At 36.6% G+C, this 17,599-nt stretch overlaps 1 protein-coding gene across 1 annotated transcript in view; it reads right to left on the reverse strand.

Moving 5' to 3' along the window:
• Positions 1-966: 966 nt before the first annotated feature.
• The window catches only part of LOC126457537 (homogentisate 1,2-dioxygenase), a 109,848-nt gene continuing 93,215 nt past the window's right edge, over positions 967-17,599 (reverse strand). Inside the window, exons 9-10 of the mRNA XM_050093895.1 lie at positions 7,842-8,023; positions 967-1,419 (exon numbers count right to left, since the gene is read on the reverse strand). Of these exons, the coding sequence (XP_049949852.1) occupies positions 1,279-1,419; positions 7,842-8,023 (323 nt within the window). The 3' untranslated portion in view covers positions 967-1,278. The remainder of the gene's footprint in view (positions 1,420-7,841; positions 8,024-17,599) is intronic.

Below are 17,599 nucleotides of genomic sequence, written 5' to 3' on the forward strand. Positions count from 1 at the left end.
AAAGTTTTTCTTAAAAATACTTCTATTTATTTTTCATTTATTGTTGTATGAAAAAAATTCAAATTCGAGGCAGGCATAAGTATATATAACAAGGAACTGTAAATGAGAAAAAATAAACAGGTCCTTAGAAGACCTGGTCACCAGTAAACTAGTTCCCAAAGATGAACAAGTTTGCCCACCTCTAATGACCATGAACCAACTGTCAACCCAACTGAATGGACACAACCAAACTGTGGCCAAAAGCAACCTAGTAGTGGAATACACTGCTAGGCTTGATTTAAATGGTTGCTTCAAAACACACACACCATCTGGATCCTTCTCTCCATCACCAGCTTTTCTGAATTATATAGATGAGGATTCTCCTTGCAACACATCCTTAGACCCCACAATCCCTGTGGCCTCAATCTCTGCTAATACCTGCTAAATATCCACCTCTCCCTCTGCCCCATGACCTTATGTGCACCCCTCCCCCCCCCCCCCCCCCCCAGCACTCTCAGCTTCCTCTCTGCAGTATCTTCTCTTCCTCCGTTCTATCCCTCCCCCCCTTCCAATCTGTTTCTTATCATTGCGTGCTGCCTATAAGTGGGGGTAGAATGAGCTTACCACCACCCCATTCCTATAGTGTGTGCCTGGCACTCTCCGTCTCAGTTGTCAGCAATCTCCCCAACCACTCCCCACTCCTTTTTCCCATCATTCGTGCCCCCTTTCTCCTTCCCTTCTCTCTCTCTCTCTCTCTCTCTCTCTCTCTCTCTCTCTCTCTCTCTCTCTCTCTCTCTCTCTCTCTCTCTCTCTCTGTGTGTGTGTGTGTGTGTGTGTGTGTGTGTGTGTGTGTGTGTGTGTGTGGGAGGGGAGGGGAGGGGAGGGGGGGGGGGGGGGACATGCCTGTGCATGCACAGGCGTACACTAAATGTATGGTACAATAAATCTGTAATTTTTATTTACAAACAATAAAATTTATTTTTATTTTTTACTTTGCATATTTCAGAGCTACTATCTGATACATATAGAATGAAATATGGTGTCAAATTCCATAAGAAATATTAATTCATCATTTGCAGTACATTGGTGCTGTTTGCAGCTGCGTTCATGAATTATGGCAAGCAGATCAATTACACCATAGGTAAGTATATTGTTTGAGTGATTAGTACAATATATTTCATAGTGTAGGTAGAGACCAGCACCAACAATGAAGGTGACATAATTATAGAAACACAATTTTACAGAAACATTGGTTTACAGCTTCTGCTTTTGAATGAATTACCACAGCTGTAAAAACATCTACTGTGGTTCTTTTTCTTTTGGATTAAAGTGTTTTTTAAGTGTCTGCCAGCACTTATAATATGAAGCATCTAATTTTTGACATGTCTCTTCTCCCCATTTTGTTACTGCCAGACTAAGTGAGCTCTCAAACATGAAGGCCTGCAAAAGATTTGAAGAAATATTTATTAATAAGCATAAATGAAAGTTTTGCATGAAAGGACACATAAAACAGGAACAATCCTGGATGAACAAGGCAGTGCTCATTCATTAAAGATAATGTATGATTTCATTCATTTCATTTGTGCACTTTTAAAAATGTTAAGTTATATTAGGACTGACTGCTATAGAAACAGTGGAAGAATCAAATGCAACTGATAGACAAAATATAAAAAATCCAAACAAGCACTTCTTACTGATTATGTGTGGGTTTTAAGTATGTTGTGGAACTGGGAACAGCATAGTGAATTCACAAAATTGTAGCAAACTGCATCAATTAAGGGAATGAAAAGGTTGTATTGTATACTTGAAGATATTGGTCTGTCTTATTTTTGCCACAGATATGATGAAAATGTACACATTTAAATCCTCTGTGTCATTGTTTACCATTACATAAGCCAAGATCTACAATACACAAGGAAGAGTCAAGTGATAAGAGGTACACCAGTCTTACATGTTGCGATGGTGGTCTGCATCTCATAACAAAATTTGCAACATTTTCTTGACAAACATCATGCACATCAAGCTCCTGGTTATTTGGCTTAATGTGGGTCTGATATTGTATGAACAACCAAAAAATATGGATAATCCAATATATGTATGTTTTTACCAGAAACTGCCATTTACAAAACAGGTTACTTGTCAAATTTGAAAGCCCAGTTCCTTATGATTTACTCATTGGAAATAATGGGTTGGAAATAATCAGCCTTTAGCATCTAGGGAGAGGGCTAAGCAAACATAAAAACAGGAAATTGGTTGCAGACATATTGCAAGAGTAGAGTCTTTGCATTTACTTGATGAAATGGGTAAAATGAAGAAGTAAAGTCTGACTGTGTATAATCTGAAGCAGTACCATACCTCATCATCTTAATTCTATTCATTCAGCACTGTCTCATGATAGCAGACACTGCAGTCACTGAAGATGAAAACAGCAAAGACTTTATCATGTAACACATGCTGCACTTTTACCAAATGTTTCAGTGGCTGTACAATTGTTTATTATTCTCACCTATCACATGACTATTATAATGAAGGTATTTGTTTTTGCTGAATGCTGTGGATCATATGTGATGATCTGGGTTGATTATAGTTTTTTTGTTTGCATTCTTGTACCATCAGGTGAGCCCCACCCAAAGTGTCCATTGCATGGTTTTGATCATGCCTTACAGATGAGACTTTATTGTCAAGCATAGCAAACTTAAACCGTCTGCATTACATTCTGCTAATGTCTCTTGACTACACTTTGCAAATCTATCATTGGAGGTCACATTCAACTTAATTAGTTAATCATTAAAATTGCTTATTTTACTATGCTTTAATACTATTTCCACTTGGGATATTCTTTGTCTTGTGTAATCAGTCTCTGAATTAACTGTCTGAGCAAATATTTATCTGAGTAAATTTTGAAAGTCTAGACTTAAAACTTTGATCACTGTTCTAAGAACTTATTCTGTTTTAATTTGATGTGAATTATGTTTGCACACTCTCTTCTCAAATAAAGGCACTTTGATTCAGACTATTTTAAAAATCTACTGGATGTACCAAAGAGGTACATTACAAATTGTTTCAGTCAGTGGGTGAGTACCATTTGAGCATATTTTTCTAATAAATGTGTGTTCAAAAATGCTTTGTTTGTGTGCTGGTATCTCCACTTTAATTCACTTACAGGAGATGCTCAAATGACCATCACCATCTCTGGTACTTTTGTGTATTGGCTGGTGAGGTCTTGCTTAATCCTGGAAAAGATTCCCGTCATATCACAGATGACTCCAGCTGCTGCCTGTATTTATGCCTCAAGATCTCGTGATGACTCCATGGGTGTCTCGTACACCATGGTTTTCATGTGGCTCCAGAAATGAAAATCCAATGGTTTCAGGTCCAATGAGCAAGGGGCCAAGTATTCAGTACGACATCATAAAGTGAGACACAAAAATGTATCAAAATTAGTGGTGGTCATGTTGAGCACCCTCTGTAAGTGAATTAAACTGGTATTAATTGACAGTAATATACAATTTATCTTTTACTCCTTGCCCAGCTTGTGTGGTCCATACTGCCTACATCCTCCTCCACATTTCAGAGATGCTAGCACTCAAACAAAGTATTTTCAAACATCAGTTTACTAACACAATATGCTCGCATGGTACCTGTCTACCAACAACTGTGTCTTGTAACATAGGGTTTGATCCATCCTGTATAAGTTGTCATTGTGATTGTGTAGATTCACTTTCTCAATAAACAGATTATTTATGTTTTATTTGGACTTAGTCTTTGCATTAACAAAACAATTCTATTTTAAAGCAAGATAATTAATGCACATAAATTTCCCAAAGAAAATTTACAATTTAAGATGTGTTAAAATACATTAAAACATTTTGGAATACTGGAATAGGACATACATAGTATTCAGGAAATAGTCTGGAAGTAACAATGACTAACCACCAAGATTGAAATTCTAAACTATTACTAATAATGAGCTGTTGATGCATATTAATTAAAGTAGAGCAACTGAACTTCAGCTAAATAACAAAAGGCAAATTGAAGTGAAAGATCTACATCTACATATATACTCCACTAGCCACCAAGTGGTGTGTGGCGGAGGGCACTATTTGCGCCAAAGTCATATTATATAAGGGTAAGAAAGAGATTCAGGAACCAGGTTTTAAATTGTAAGACATTTACAGGGGTAGATGTGGATTCTGACCACAATTTGTTGGTTGTGAACTGTAAATTAAAACTCAAGAAACTTCAGAAATGTAGGAATTTAAGGAGATGGAACCTGGATAAACTGAAAGAACCAGAGGTTGCTGGGAGTTTCAGAGAGAGCATTAGGGAATGATAGACAAGAAAGGGAAAGAAATACAGTAGAAGAAGAATGGGTAGCTTTGAGAGATGAAATAGTGAAGGCAGCTGAGGATCAAGAGGTAAAAAGATGAGGGCTAGTAGAAATCCTTGGGTAACACAAGAGATATTGAATTTAACTGATGAAAGAAGAAAATATAAACATGCAATAAATGGAGCTGGCAGAAAGGAATACAAATGTCTCAAAAATGAGATTGACAGGAACTGCAAAATAGCTAAGCAAGGATGGCTAAGGATGTATAGGCATATATTGTTAGGGGTAAGATAGATATTGCCCACAGGAAAATTAAAGAGAACTGTCTGTATGAATATCAAGAGCTCAGATGGAAAACCAGCCTAAGCAAAGAAGGGAAAGCAGAAAGGTGGAAGGAGTATATAGAGGGTCTATACAAGGGCCATGTACTTGAGGGCAGTATTATGGTAATGGAGGAGGATGTAGACGAAGATGAAATGGGAGATATGATACTGTGAGAAGCATTTGACAGAGCTCTAAAAGGCCTAAGTTGCAAAAAGGCCCTGGGAGTAGAGGATATTCCATTAGAACTTGAAATAAAACAACCCCTTGTTTTACATTCCTTTTTTGATACCCTAATGAAATGCTCTCCGAAGAGGCAATTCATTGAAAGTTTTGTAATTCCAATTGTATCTAATAAGTGATTTGTATAATATGTTAAATTTCACAAAATTTATTATTTAATTTGTTTACTTGTAGGTCATGTTTGTCCAATATATGCCAGCATTATTTTTCATTCACTAATGAATCCATAATTAAGAAAAATTAGGTTAACATTGTTGTTTTTCACTACCTTTGTATAATGTGATGTTTATCTTTTGTAAAAAAATTTTATATTGTATATGCCAGTTTGGGCATACAGTACGAATGATTTGCGTATAGTTAATCACAACAACTTTGAACTTTTAATTGTTAATTTTATAGATTTGCACTATAGTTTTGTTAGCTTCATCATTAAGAACATATAAATAGGGGGAGCAGAAGGCTCAGAAAAGCTCAGTTGGAGACAGTGCACAGATGCGACCACTGTGTTGCATGTCAGGGTAATAATCTAATTGTTGTAACACGGTTTCGTGACTATGTAGCCTGTTATGTGGAGTTGGCTTCCACCAAGAAGAAGTTATGCAGCATGCCATTCATAAACCATTATAAAATGACTTGGTACCTGGATTATTTCATGGAATTCATGTAACTAGATCCAGTTTGCAGATGAAATGGACCAGGACAACGACTTCAGCAGCAGTGGCAGAAGCAGATTACTCAGAGTTACACCGAACTAAGATATGCATAAGCAATGAACTAAACTTTAAATATCACTGCAGCATTAATGACTGAAGTGTAATATTTGGAACCCCCCCGCCCCCAAGATCATACTTTCTTGATGTCGTTGGAACACAAGTATAACAATGAACTTTTAAAATGCTAAATGCTCTGTTTTTAATCAAATAATCTTTCAATGATTATTTTGTTAATTCCAGTCTCTCTCCCCCCTCCCCCCCCCCCCCCCCCCCAAAATAATAATAATAATAAAATCGTTACAAACTACTGATAGCCTTGGGAGAGCCAGCCCCTCTACCATCTGATCTGGTGAGCAAGATGTATGAGACAGGTGAAATACCCTCAGACTTCAAGATGAATACAATAATTCCAATCCCAAAGGAAGCAGATATTGACAGGTGTGAAAATTACTGAACTATCAGTTTAATAAGTCATGGTTGCAAAATACTAACACGGGTTCTTTACAGATGAATGGAAAAACTGGTAGAAGCTGACCTTGGGGAAGATTAGTTTGGATTCCATAGAAATGTTGGAACACATGAGGAAATACTGAATCTATGACTTATCTTAGAAGACAGATTAAGGAAAGGCAAACCTATGTTTCTAGCATTTGTAGACTCAGAGAAAGCTTTGGACAATGTTAACTGAAATACCCCCTTTCAAATTCTGAAGGTAGCAGGGGTAAAATACAGGGAGCTAAAGGCTATTTACAATTTGTACAGAAACCAGATGGCAGTTATAAGAGTAGAAGGGTATGAAAGGGAAGCAGTGGCTGAGAAGGGAGTGAGACAGGGTTGTAGCCTATCCGCAATGTTATTTGATCTGTATATTTAGCAAGCAGTAAAGGAAACAAAAGAAAAATCTGGAGTAGGAATTAAAATCCATGAAGGAGATATAAAAACTTGGAGGTTGTAATTCTGCCGGCCATAGTAAAGGACCTGGAAGAGCAATTGAATGGAATGGACAGTATCTTGAAAGATGAACATCAAAAAAAGCAAAATGAGGACAATGGAATGTAGTCAAATTAAATCAGATGATGCACTGGAGGGAATTAGATTAGGAAATGAGACACTTAATGTAGCAGACAAGTTTTGCTTTTTCGGGAGCAAAATAACTCATGATGGTCGAAATAGAGAGGATATAAATGTAGACTGGCTATGGCAAGGAAAGTATTTCTGAAGAAGAGAAATTCGTTAACATCAAGTATAGATAACATAAAGTGCATTTGGCATTATTAACAGTGATCCTTCATCAGCTGGGGATATTAGGCTCAGTAGTCCTCATGTGTGAGTGCTGAGTTGTATCTTCTTCTTTCCCTTTAGCCATAACAGAACAAATACAACACTATATTGTATAAAGACTCATCCACAAAACACAATTATACACCTGACACTTCATAATAAATCAGAGGAAGACTATGATAAACCATCTCCACGAGGATCATATCCAAGAAGACAATGTGGGATCCCATCACCTGCCACAATGCTTCACCTGCCACAATGCTTATTTCCTGAGAACAAGACTATCTTTTGACAACACCAGGTGGTGTGCACATGACTGAAATAAGCTTTATACCACAAATCTGATAAATCACAACACAAAGATGATTAGGATTACAGATCTGTACTTGATCTCTGCCTTTTAAGAATTCAGTATGGTGTGCAGTCTCCAAATTCTGCAATCAGAACCATGTCACAGCATGAAAAATTGAAAGAGGTCTGAATACGTTTCGAGGGGTGGGTGGTTCTCCAATACACAGTCTATATGTCAGTAAACAAAGAATCAGCAATGATAATTCGAGGACTTTTGATTAACAAGTTACCACCCAATCATATGCTAGACATGTTTAATGTGTGTTGTGAGAGGCAGATGTATAGGTCAGGGAAGTACACTGTTGTTAAGTTGTGAGGTCTGTTCTAGCTATGCAGACCAAGTTGCTGTCATGCGTTAGTCACACAGATGTGGTCCACCACAAGCTCATGACTTTGTATGACCCCCTTCTGTCTGCAGGTTCCATCCACTCATTTCTGTTGTAGCAACATGCCCTGTATAAGCCTGTTGCCCTGTTATGAGGCATCACACAACATATCAGTGCACACTTATTGTTTGGACACTGTTCTACATATTCCCAAATCTTTGATTCTTTCTAGGTTCTGCAGTTTTCAAAAACATTGGTGTATCATTGCATAAAAGTGATATATTTAAACAAAAGTACCTGCGTTCCGTCTGCCACTCTACAAGGGACAAGTTTTGCATTTGATGCTGCCTCAAAACACTGTGTATCAGGTCCATGGGGTGTCATCATTGAGTGAAGAGAAGCTCCACCAGGCAGGAAGCCTTCTTCCTTTGCTTCATAGTTGCCCATGACAAGACCCATAAATTCACTCATACAGTTTCCTGTAGGGAGAGAAAGAAATCTATCAACGTATTCATTGGTGTTTGTGGACAATATTAGTGCATAAATTACTTTAAACATGATTTTAACACAGTTAAAAACAGAAACAGAACAAATAAAGTAAGCAGATAATTTGCAACATCAAAGAGGAAATCATAATAAGTGCTGAAATAACTAACATCTTCATTATAACTGGAACACATCTTTTAATATACTCCTTAAAATTTTTAAAAACATAGGTCAGTAATAAAGAGAAGGAATTATCTCATTTTCTCTTCTGCTTCTTCTTCCTTGTTGGTAAGGCATTAGCTTTTGCTTTGACCTACACTTTTCTTCTTGGTTGAACATCTTTTAACATTGAGCACAATCCTATCATTCTTCATAAAGTCATCTGGTATTCTGTAAACAGCTCAGGACATTATTAAAAATGCACTGTTGTATCTCCCCTCAGGTGTATTTTTGGCTCAACAACCACAGCACACGTAATATCAATATGACAAAGCTCTAGAATCAATACTAAATAGGCCTATTGATGTTATTTGTACTTGGATTTCCAGGTTTTAGTTCCTGGACAGTACAAATAGAACAAATGTTTGCGATAGAATAATGGACTTATCAGTCCATAATTGGCAAAAGGATGTTAAAATGATTATCCATAGTTTCTATGTATGGAATAGGATAATAGTGACAGAAACTCCATGCCAATAACAATCTATTCTGTAACAACAAAATTTATATCATCTGATAATGAAACTCAGCTAGATCCAAAAACTTCAAGTATTTTATATTTATTATTTTGCAGTCCCAACTGATGCTGTGATTTTGATCCCATGTCATTAATTCATAGAGGCCTCTAGTGATAATACAAGATGAAGTGAACTTGTAAGTTATTTCAACTTTCTTCTTCTTAAGATAGTTCAATTTCTGCTATTCCAAACCAAACCTCTGGGCCAATCTCACTCTTTTGGTAAATATGGTCAAGTTATTAGTGTGTTCAGACATACAAATATGAAGTGTTCAGTGTCACACAAAAAGCAGGTAATGGATGGGTTTTACATCTCACATTATCTGAAGGTTATCATTGATTGGATCCACAAAATAAATGAATGAATGGATGAATGTTGGAATAGTTATGGAAATGAGATAATTCAAGTCTGATATATTGGAATAAAATGAGTAAGACAAATTTGGAGGGAGATTAATTGTCAAGACATAGGCACAATGACACAGACCTTATACAAGCACCGCTGCACACAGCTCGTCAAACATCAAATTATTTGCATGCCATATCACTCCTTATTTAGTGTCAATGTACTTCAAGTTTTTATGCACTCATTTTAATACACACACGATGACTTGGTTGTGATCCGAATATTTTGATGGGTTATTAACCACAGCTACTGGTTGTACTGTTTCTTGCATGCCACATGCTGTGCTGAGCATCTTGAAGGTCAGAGGGCAAAGTTTCTGTTGCAATAAAACACATTCACTTTAACTGTAGTATTGAGTCATGCATGTCAACATCAAACATTTTTTTATGTTTGCAAATAGACTCACCAACTGCAAATCATAGGAAATGAATGGTCTGCAGGACAGCATTCCTTTTCTGAAACAACCAGTCATAACTGGTAATCTGTGTCCATATGTCCATCAGTGGTAAGGTTTGTAGTGTCAACAAAAAATTTGCTGGATAATCATAGTGCTTGTCCAAACACTACATCAGCTGTTACAGGATTATTATAATTATTGATAGATATTCAATCCAAAACTTGGTAGAACTTGTTTGAATAAAGCTCATTCCCAACAGTGTTGTTAATGTGTTTAAAAGATGAGATTAAAACTGCCTATCTTGTTTGTTTCTAATGTGAAATGGTACAGTGATTTGTTCCATCCATCCCTGAAGGAATTTCTTGGCAACAGTGAAAAACTTCTGGCCAGTGAGAAAAGTGGTCAGTTGCAATCGGATTCACTATATGTACCAGGTAATGCTGTAATATGCTCTATGACTTCATTACATTGGGAAATGCTTCATTTGCCAGGCAGACATCTTAAAATCCTTGCTGATAACTGGCCAGCCAAATGCTGCCTTTACTGAAAGTATTGTACTCTTCATTCTTGGATGTGAAAGACTGCAGAGTTAGCATCCTTCCAGCAAGTGCAGAAACTTTTTCACTGCAGTATAAGCAGCATATAAGGGGCAGTCAAATGAAAACCAAACATCAACCACTACAAGATCACAGAATGGTTCTGTTCAGAAGTAATCACTGAGATATTTATTCTGTTGGGAGATGAGATGATCAGTTCCTGTTTTGTAGAATGCAGTCAGATGCTGAAGGTTCCACAACCACACCCGCACTTGCACTTCTTCATCTGACTGAACCGACATCCATGCATGTCTTTCTTCAGGCTGCCAAAGATGTGAAAATCATAGGGTTAAAGATCTGGGCTGTATGAAGATTGTTGCAGTGTTTGCCACAAAACTGCTTAAGTGTAGCATAGCCTTTGTTCATTTGGGAGTGTGAGGGTGAGCATTATCATGCAACAGGATGATTTTGTCCACACTGTGATTTTGTTGAACTGCATTCCTGGGCATTTTGACTTTATGGTGCATCATAGTTTCTGCAAAGTGTCTTCATAGTTCTGCAAATTGATTGTCATTTCATACTCAAGGAACTTGATGAGCGTGTGCCACTGCAATCAAAGAAGGTCATCCAAGAAACTTGATGAGCAAGTGCCACTGCAGTCAAAGAAGGTCACCATGACCTTACTGGAACTTGTGTGAACAGCTTTGGATTTCTTTTCGGGAGAGATGTGGGATGTTTCCGCTATTGACTTTGCTGTTTGTCCTTGGGCTGTCGGAATGCTGTTGGGCGGAATCATGCTGTTGGTTGATAACATCCGCCCCCCCCCCCTCCCCCCTTCCCCACACTGCCTCACTGCCTATTTCACAAAGGCTACATGCTACGCATCAGCAAGTTGGTTGGGACACACTGCAACATCCTCCATACAACCCAGTGCTTTCATCTTGTAATTTTCACATCTCTGATGACCTGAAGAAAGATATGTGTGGATGTGGGTTTCAGTTGGATGAGGAAGTGCAAGAGTGGGTGTGGTGGTGGATCTGACAGTGGCCAACCACATTCTACAAAACAGGAATTGATTTCCCACCTCTCAGTGGGATAAATGTCTTAAAGCATTTGGTGATTACTTTTGAATGGAACCATTGCATGCCATGGTCTTGATGTGGTGGGTATTCAGTTTTCTTTTGACTGCCCCTCATACATCTTCTGGGTGTAAGTGGATCATTTAATTTTTCATTGTGACAACATTTGGCTAAAAATACTGAGAGTTGTAGTTACTGTTGCTTCTTTAGTCTGGACTGTTTTAGTAAATTACTTCCATGGTAATGTACTCTTTTAGTAACCATTGAAGAACTCAATTTCTGTTTACTTCTTTAGTTGTAACTGAAGTAGTAGCACCTTTTTACTACAGAAGTAAGCTGCTTCTGCATACTGCTGGCATTTGAATTTCATCTCGAAAACTATTGATTGTCAGCAGACATTATTGCATCACCTTTTGACAATAATATCATGTTGGTGTAATTTATGCTAGAAAGAATTATTAAAATTCAAAGAAGCTAAATCCTATTGTATTAATGATGAGATCAGTGTATTATGAAAGAGAAACAGGATATTAATGGATGAATCTATAATTCAGTCCTTAACCCCATCTTCTACAGGTACCAGCATCCGTTATTAATGGATAATCCATTTTAATTTACTTGCCACCATATACATTTCCATATACGATTTTTTTGCAGCTTAAGATTGAGTTAACAGCACTGTGGTGGCAGCCACAGACAATGTAAGTGTTAAATGTTCAAAAAACATACCAGAAGTGAAAAAGAGTGGTTTGCTGAAATAATGAAAAAGTACATTAATGCTGCTGAATCTAAAATGCACAATGCCAACATGCTAAAGATGAAAACAGATGCTTTGGAAAAAAAATAGGGGAAAGTGGGGCATGTTGAGACACGGGGCACCTTGAGACAACATCATTTTGAACAAATTTTAATGTTTTAGGTTGGCTATTCCTACAAAGCTGTATACCTTTGCCATGGAGAATGCGAAAGAACTTCATTTGCTTTGGCACAATTATATAGCATCTGAGAAATACTGGAAGGACTGAATTCTCACTAGTGATGTAATTTTTCAACACTCGGGTAATTTGATATGTTTAATTTGTTATGGAATTAGTTTTTGTGTAATTTACATAAGGTTATTGCATTTGCATTTGTGCTTAACTAAAATTGTTCAAATTAGTGAGAAATTGTTTATGGAGTTTAAGACTATGATTTTACTGTGGGAGGTTATGATGGGGCATGTTGAGACAAAGCACAGAGAGGTAGGTTGGGACATCATTTACAGAGTAAATACTCACTTTAAGTGGGAAAGAAATAGATATAGTTATTTAAATAAATGCTTTTTGCTTTCAGATTGTTTGTTGAAGGTTCAAAATGGTACAAGAACGAAAAAAAGCATAAGGTTAAGGGTAGCTTTGATGCAGATACAATGTAGGAAGGTGCTAAACTTGTTCTACAGGCAGATTCTATCAGGAGTGCTGCTAAAAAGATGAATCTTAAGTTTCAGACTCTTGCTAGATACATGCAAAAATTAAGAACTAATCCTGGCAATGCTATAGAAATGAAAGCTCACTGTGATGTTCGCAGTGTTTTGTCAGATGACAACAAGAGGACTTTGTTAAATTTTTAATAGCTAATGCAAAAAGATGTTCTATGGCCTCACAACTTTAGAAACACTTAAGTTAGCATATGAGACAACAAAAATCAATAAAATAGAATGTCCTGAAACATGAAACAAACATTGTATTGCTGGCAAAGACTAGCTCTATGGTTTTCTCAAGCACCATCCTCAACTGTCCCTTCAAACTGGTGAAGGGTGCAGTCTAGCAAGAGCCAGTTCCTTCAGTCACTTCAATGTGGATATGTTTTTTGATAATTTAGAGATATTACTTAAGAAACATACAGAACTCTATGACCCATCTTGCATCTAAAACCTGAGTGAGACAAAAACCGAAACCACCCAGCAGCCTTCAAAGGTAATGGCACAGAAAGGAATCAAACAAGTGTCCAAAGTTATCAGTGGAGGAAAGGGAACTTTAGTAAAAACACTGCTTGTGATCAATGGTGTGGGCAACACCATGCCACCCGAAATGGTTTTCCCACAAGTTCATTTTAAAGAGTTCATGCTTTATGGTGTACCTACAGGAACGCTTGGACTGGCTCATTCCTCAGGTTGGATGACTTCAGTTAACTTTGTATGCTTCATGCAGCATTTTATTAAATATTCTGGGAGTTCTATGACTCAACAAACACTGCTAATTTATGATAACCATGAAACTCACATGTCCATTGAAGCCATTAATATGGCAAAAGCTAATGGAGTGCACATCTTAACTGTTCCTCCACATTCAACCCATAGAATTCAGCCACTGAATGTTGGAATTATGAAGCCATTTCAGGCTTATTATAATGCTGCTGTAGACATGTGAATGAATGAACATCCAGGCAGTCATTCATCATCTATAATGTTGCAGCTTTTGTAGGTATAGCCCATGTACGTGCAATGACTCCAGAAAATATAACCAATTCATTCAATAAAACTGGCATTTTTCCTGTTGACAGGCATGTTTACACAGATGATATGTTTCTGCCAAGTATGGTCACTGACAAACACCATCCCACAGATGAACAGAGAGAAACAAAGCAGGATCCTACAACTGAAGGACAGAACAGTGAACAGACAGCACTTGAATGTGATCTACCACAACAAAATGGTGATCCTACAAGAAAGGCTGATTTTTCACCACAACTGGAAAATTCACAAAGTTCAAATTACACAGACATCCATTCTCCTCCATTTTCAAGTTACATCAGCCCTGAACAGTTCCGTGGCTATCCAAAAGCTGAAAGAAACAATAGGACTAGGAAACCTAGAGAAAAGGGGAGAAGATATGCCAGAAAAGGTAATTCTGGAAGAAAAACAGAATGTAAAATTCTTGAAGTCCACAAAAGTAGGCCTACTGGTTACAAGTGTAAAGACAAGTCTCTTCAAGAAACAGAAAGCTAGCTCTGAGAATGAAGACGAAATGCACCACATTGATGGAACATCGGATTGGAAGATGATATTCCTCAATTAAGTGAAGGTGAAGTTACAGTTCCACAGAACCATGTCATTGGACATTATGTTCTCGTTAAGTTTATCAGCAAGAAAAGTGTAGTCCGTTATATAGGGAAGGTTTTGAAAAAAATGTGATGATGGGGACTTTGAAGTTTGTTTTCTGAGAAAGTTGCAGAAGACTGAAAATAATTTCTTCTACCCTGTAGTTGAAGATATTTCTAATGTCCAGATGTGTACTATAGCTATGGTGTTACCTCAACCTCAAGAACATGGAAGAAAAAAAACCCAGAAATTGCTGCATTCTTTCCCTGTTTTGTTTTTGCAGTGTAACATTCATTAAAATAGTTTTTTTTTATAGAGGTAGTTCATAACATTTTCTTTCTAATTCTATTACTATTTTATTTCATGTTTTATCTCCAGTAAAAAGTTTCACCATTGCAACTGTTTTCTGCCATTTTCAACCAACAATGTGTTATTTTCTTCAGAGATATTTTATCTTATGACTTAATTTAAAATACTATCCCCAAATAATTAAAAAATAGGAACAAAATCAATGTTTCTAATCTAATTGTAAAGTGTCTTATTCTTTCCCATATTGTCTCAACCTTCCACATACAGTATCTCAATGTACCCCACCAGGCAGGCAGCATGAGACATTGTAAATCTTTCATATTTTGAAAGAATTATCAAAAACAATGCAAAATTTACATCTATTTCCATAAATAATTGTATTTACAGTAAATATACTCCAAAAAATAGTGAAATCGAAACTGTACAGGGGCTACTTACAAATGTATGGACGTTTTAATTTTTTGTGTCTCAACATGCCCCACTTTCCCCTACATGTTGAATACAATGCAGACTCTCTTGCACAAAAGTGACAAGAGCAGCTAAAGTAACATGGAAGGGCATGAAAGTGAAAGCAAAGAAGATGAAAGCTAAATGTAATTGAGAACAATTTTAAGGTGGTGATGGAATAGCTGATATGAAGACTGATGATATAAGCTAAATATTTCCTACTACAATCCCACAAGTTTTTGAGGGGCTAACTGGAGTTAATGACAATAATACAATGGAAGATAATGTGGCGCTTTCAGGTAACATCGATGACACTAACTATTTTGAAGACAGCAGTGAAAGTGCTGGAGATGAAACTTCATCCTGCAGTCATTATCCTTGGCTTGCATTGTCTGGTGGGAGCTTATTAGAAGATGTGCCCAAGGAAAAAGGCAGAGAACATGCAATTGTAGTGAAAAATAGGGAGTTGTTTGAAAAATCAGACAAGCTTCATTCATTAAAAATGTGTTTAATACAAGAGGAATATAATGAAAACAACTTTGTTAACTGAAAGACAAAGAGAAATCATGGAAGAAGAGCATAACCTTAGAAAATGGAAGTTATGAATAAGTTCAAGAATGAAATGAAGGAAACTTCAGGTTTCAGCTTTTCAGGCAATGTGCTCAAGAAATTTAGGTTTTTGTAAATGAATATGAATATGTTTTGTATGCATAAAACATATTTTTGTCTGATATTTGTTTCAATGGTTAACATGTTCTTATTTTTCACATGACATAATATTTCTGTTTGTTATTTCGGCATCAGTACATTTAATTTTTCTATTTACCACATTCTAGTAGCAATTGTACACCCTACTACACATCTGGTACCAATATGAGCTCTATTATAGTGTCCTTTGGCTCCTGTGTAGCCTCAAATCAGCAATTATACTGTTGTCCCAAATGTGTGGAACCCGACCAATTGCTTACCACATTCAAAATGTTCATATTGACATTACAGATGATTTGAATATTGATAGAAAAGGAATTCTTACAAATTCTGTATAGTCCTCTTTGTGCTCCAAAAGGGCAAAGTTTGGATACTTGTACACAATCTATGGCCCCCATGACCAGTTCTATAGAATTCCCTTTTGGTCCTCAATATCTTTTCTTGGTTGTGTGGCATGAACACTTACAGTTACTTTATGGAAATTAAACTGTGTATCACACTGTTAAGAGCTCTTCCAGCTGTAGTATGATAGATGTTTATGAGATCCCCTACTACAGTTTGGTAAGTACCAGTGCAAAAGATTCACAGTCCACAAAGAAGTTGGAGTCTAAGTGACAAAGCTTGGATCCCAAAAGTATTATGCTTGTGGCATTAATGGAATAGGGGGTATCACAAAATGTAACTGTGTCATTCGAAATAGCATCTCCTTGAACATTGACTGAGCTAGAACTGACCACATTCTATAACTCAGCCTGACAGTACCCCAGTCTGTCACCCCTAAATTTACCGCACCTAGAAATTTTAAGTTAACTGAAACCAGGAATACTGTACTCTACTTTTCTACAATTTGGTTGAACATTATATTCACACAGGAAAGTAATTACTCAAAACTATAACAACACAAATGATCACCCATTTGTCAAAATCAAACAGATTACTAATGGTAAAATATTCTCCTAAACAAAGCAAATGATGTGTCTCTACCTAAAAATGCAATGGCGGACAACACATAGTGTGCAAAACCTGTTGGCAGAGCACAATAATTTGAATGAAATCAAATGCAAAACAATAAAACATGCAGATGCAGATAAACAATTACAAAATATATAAACAAAGAAGCATTGGCAATTAAATGAATCTGTTTAACTTCTACCTCTTTGGTACTGACTGCAATTGTTTGCAATAATATGTTGTAAGTCAATGCGTTTGCAAATGTTTTATAATTGTGGAAAAAATAAGTAAATGTATGAAAATAGATTTTAACTATTATTCTGAAGGTTATTATAGGAAAGAAATCCAAACAGCATTGCAATATGACAATTTCCAATTATGTAATATTAATCAACATGAAAAGTTACTCTTGCTTATCACTGATTAGAACAATATAATTCATCCTTGAATGTAATCCAATAGTTGGTATTGTCTTGCTAAGCTCCTTGATCGGGAGAGCCTGCTACAGATTTAACAAGAATTTTAGATGTTTGCAGAATTAATTCCAGTTTGTGTTTCTGCATGCAACAATGAACATAAGACATGCTTCTTTACATTAACTTATGACTTAACCTGATGCCATAATGTTTGTTACACACATTAGCCATAGTTTTCAGATTTATGGTTACAGTCGTGGCATGGCACTTTTTACAGTATATCTGTCCACACTATGAAAGTAAATCAAGTCAATTGTACTGTAAATCATTAGTCCATTGTTTAAACAGAACAGTAAGTACCATGCACAATTGTCTATGCAATCACTTCAATTATGTGGCAATCAGCACATAATACATTCTCAGTTAAAAGTTCTTTGTATCAGTACATGACACAAAAATGTGTAATCATATTTTATGTTTCTTTCCATAGTCCATGGTATGCTCT

Source organism: Schistocerca serialis, chromosome 2 (genome assembly GCF_023864345.2).
Source record: "Schistocerca serialis cubense isolate TAMUIC-IGC-003099 chromosome 2, iqSchSeri2.2, whole genome shotgun sequence".
In the NCBI taxonomy this organism is placed as follows: Eukaryota; Metazoa; Arthropoda; class Insecta; order Orthoptera; family Acrididae; genus Schistocerca; species Schistocerca serialis.